This window comes from Mycetomoellerius zeteki, unplaced genomic scaffold (genome assembly GCF_001594055.1).
Source record: "Mycetomoellerius zeteki isolate Tzet28-1 unplaced genomic scaffold, Tzet1.0 scaffold342, whole genome shotgun sequence".
NCBI lineage: Eukaryota > Metazoa > Arthropoda > Insecta > Hymenoptera > Formicidae > Mycetomoellerius > Mycetomoellerius zeteki.
The window spans coordinates 9338-10508 of NW_017257330.1; the positions used below are offsets into that span (position 1 = coordinate 9338).

The following is a 1171-nucleotide window of genomic DNA, read 5'->3' on the forward strand; positions in this document are numbered from 1 at the left end:
TATAAGTATTACGAGTATTATTATTGTTAATTGTATAGTATTATATTAATATTATATAAGACTGTGTTACTTTCTCTCAAACCAAAAGACAGTTAATTTTTATTTGTTTGTTTATGAATTGTATAAATTTAAACAATATGTATAAATTTATAACAACAATATGTATAAATTTATTTACTAAACTTTTATTCACATTATTAGAACATGATACTTGTATAAACTAAATATAAAAAATAAAAGTGGTTTATAATATTATTTCATAATTATGAAAAATGTCTTAAAATAAAAGCATTTTTATGCGCAAGTCCTATTCCATCTTGTTGTTCATTTACAATATTCTCAAATATAGGTTCATTAAATTCCTCTTCAATTATTTCGCCTAGATTATGTTTAATGCACACATTATGCAAAACGGCAGTGGCGCAAATAATTGCCACTGATGTGCTTAACTTCGTGCGTAAGCCATAATACAGGCATGGAAATCGACGTTTCCAAGATCCAAATAGCTGTTCAACGATAACTCGCGTTTTCTTATGTGCGATATTGTATCGAACTTCTGACTCTGTTTCAGGTTTTAAAACAGGTGTTAGTAGATAGCTGCGGCACGCATATCCACTATCACCAAGTAGAATTCCGTCCAGGTGCTTCAACTCGAAAAAGACCGCTTCGATCAAATATTACGGCATCGTGAGTTGAACCTGGATGCCTAACAACAATATCAAGAATTTCTCGTTGGGGTCCAGCTACAACCTGTAAAAATAATAAATCATAGAAATTATAAACATTATTATTTCATTCATATAATCATTCAAAATTTAACATATAATATACATATATAGAAAGAATTCTTGAAAAATATACCTGTACATTCAAAGAAAACCATCCTTTTCTATTCCGAAATACTTCTCCATAATTCCGTCCAGGATTTGAAATGCTTATATGCGTGCAATCAATACACCCTATTACGGATGGAAAATTGGCTATCTCATAAAATTTATTTTTATTACTCCGACGTTTTTCTTCGGTGGAAAAATTAACATATTCACTCAAGTATGATGCTAAAATTTTGGAGACTCGTACAATAATTCTAGATATTGTTGCTTGGCTATATCCTCGCAAGTCTCTATTAACAATCTGCAATATAGCATGTGTATATGTATATGTGTATATA

The 1171-nt window shown here is 29.7% G+C and overlaps 2 protein-coding genes across 2 annotated transcripts in view; one reads left to right on the forward strand and one right to left on the reverse strand.

Annotated features, from left to right (window-relative positions):
- The window catches only part of LOC108725325 (myb/SANT-like DNA-binding domain-containing protein 3), a 1604-nt gene extending 1396 nt beyond the window's left edge, over positions 1–208 (forward strand). Inside the window, exon 5 of the mRNA XM_018452266.1 lies at positions 202–208. Coding sequence (XP_018307768.1) covers positions 202–208 — 7 coding nt within the window. The remainder of the gene's footprint in view (positions 1–201) is intronic.
- Positions 209–245: 37 nt separating this feature from the next.
- On the reverse strand, positions 246–883 carry LOC108725326 (putative nuclease HARBI1). The gene is made up of 2 exons (XM_018452267.1): positions 862–883; positions 246–664 (listed from the first exon to the last, which is right to left on the reverse strand). The coding sequence occupies exons 1-2, from the start codon at positions 881–883 to the stop codon at positions 264–266; spliced, it is 423 nt and encodes a 140-aa protein (XP_018307769.1). The 3' UTR covers positions 246–263.
- Between the last annotated feature and the right edge of the window lie 288 nt (positions 884–1171).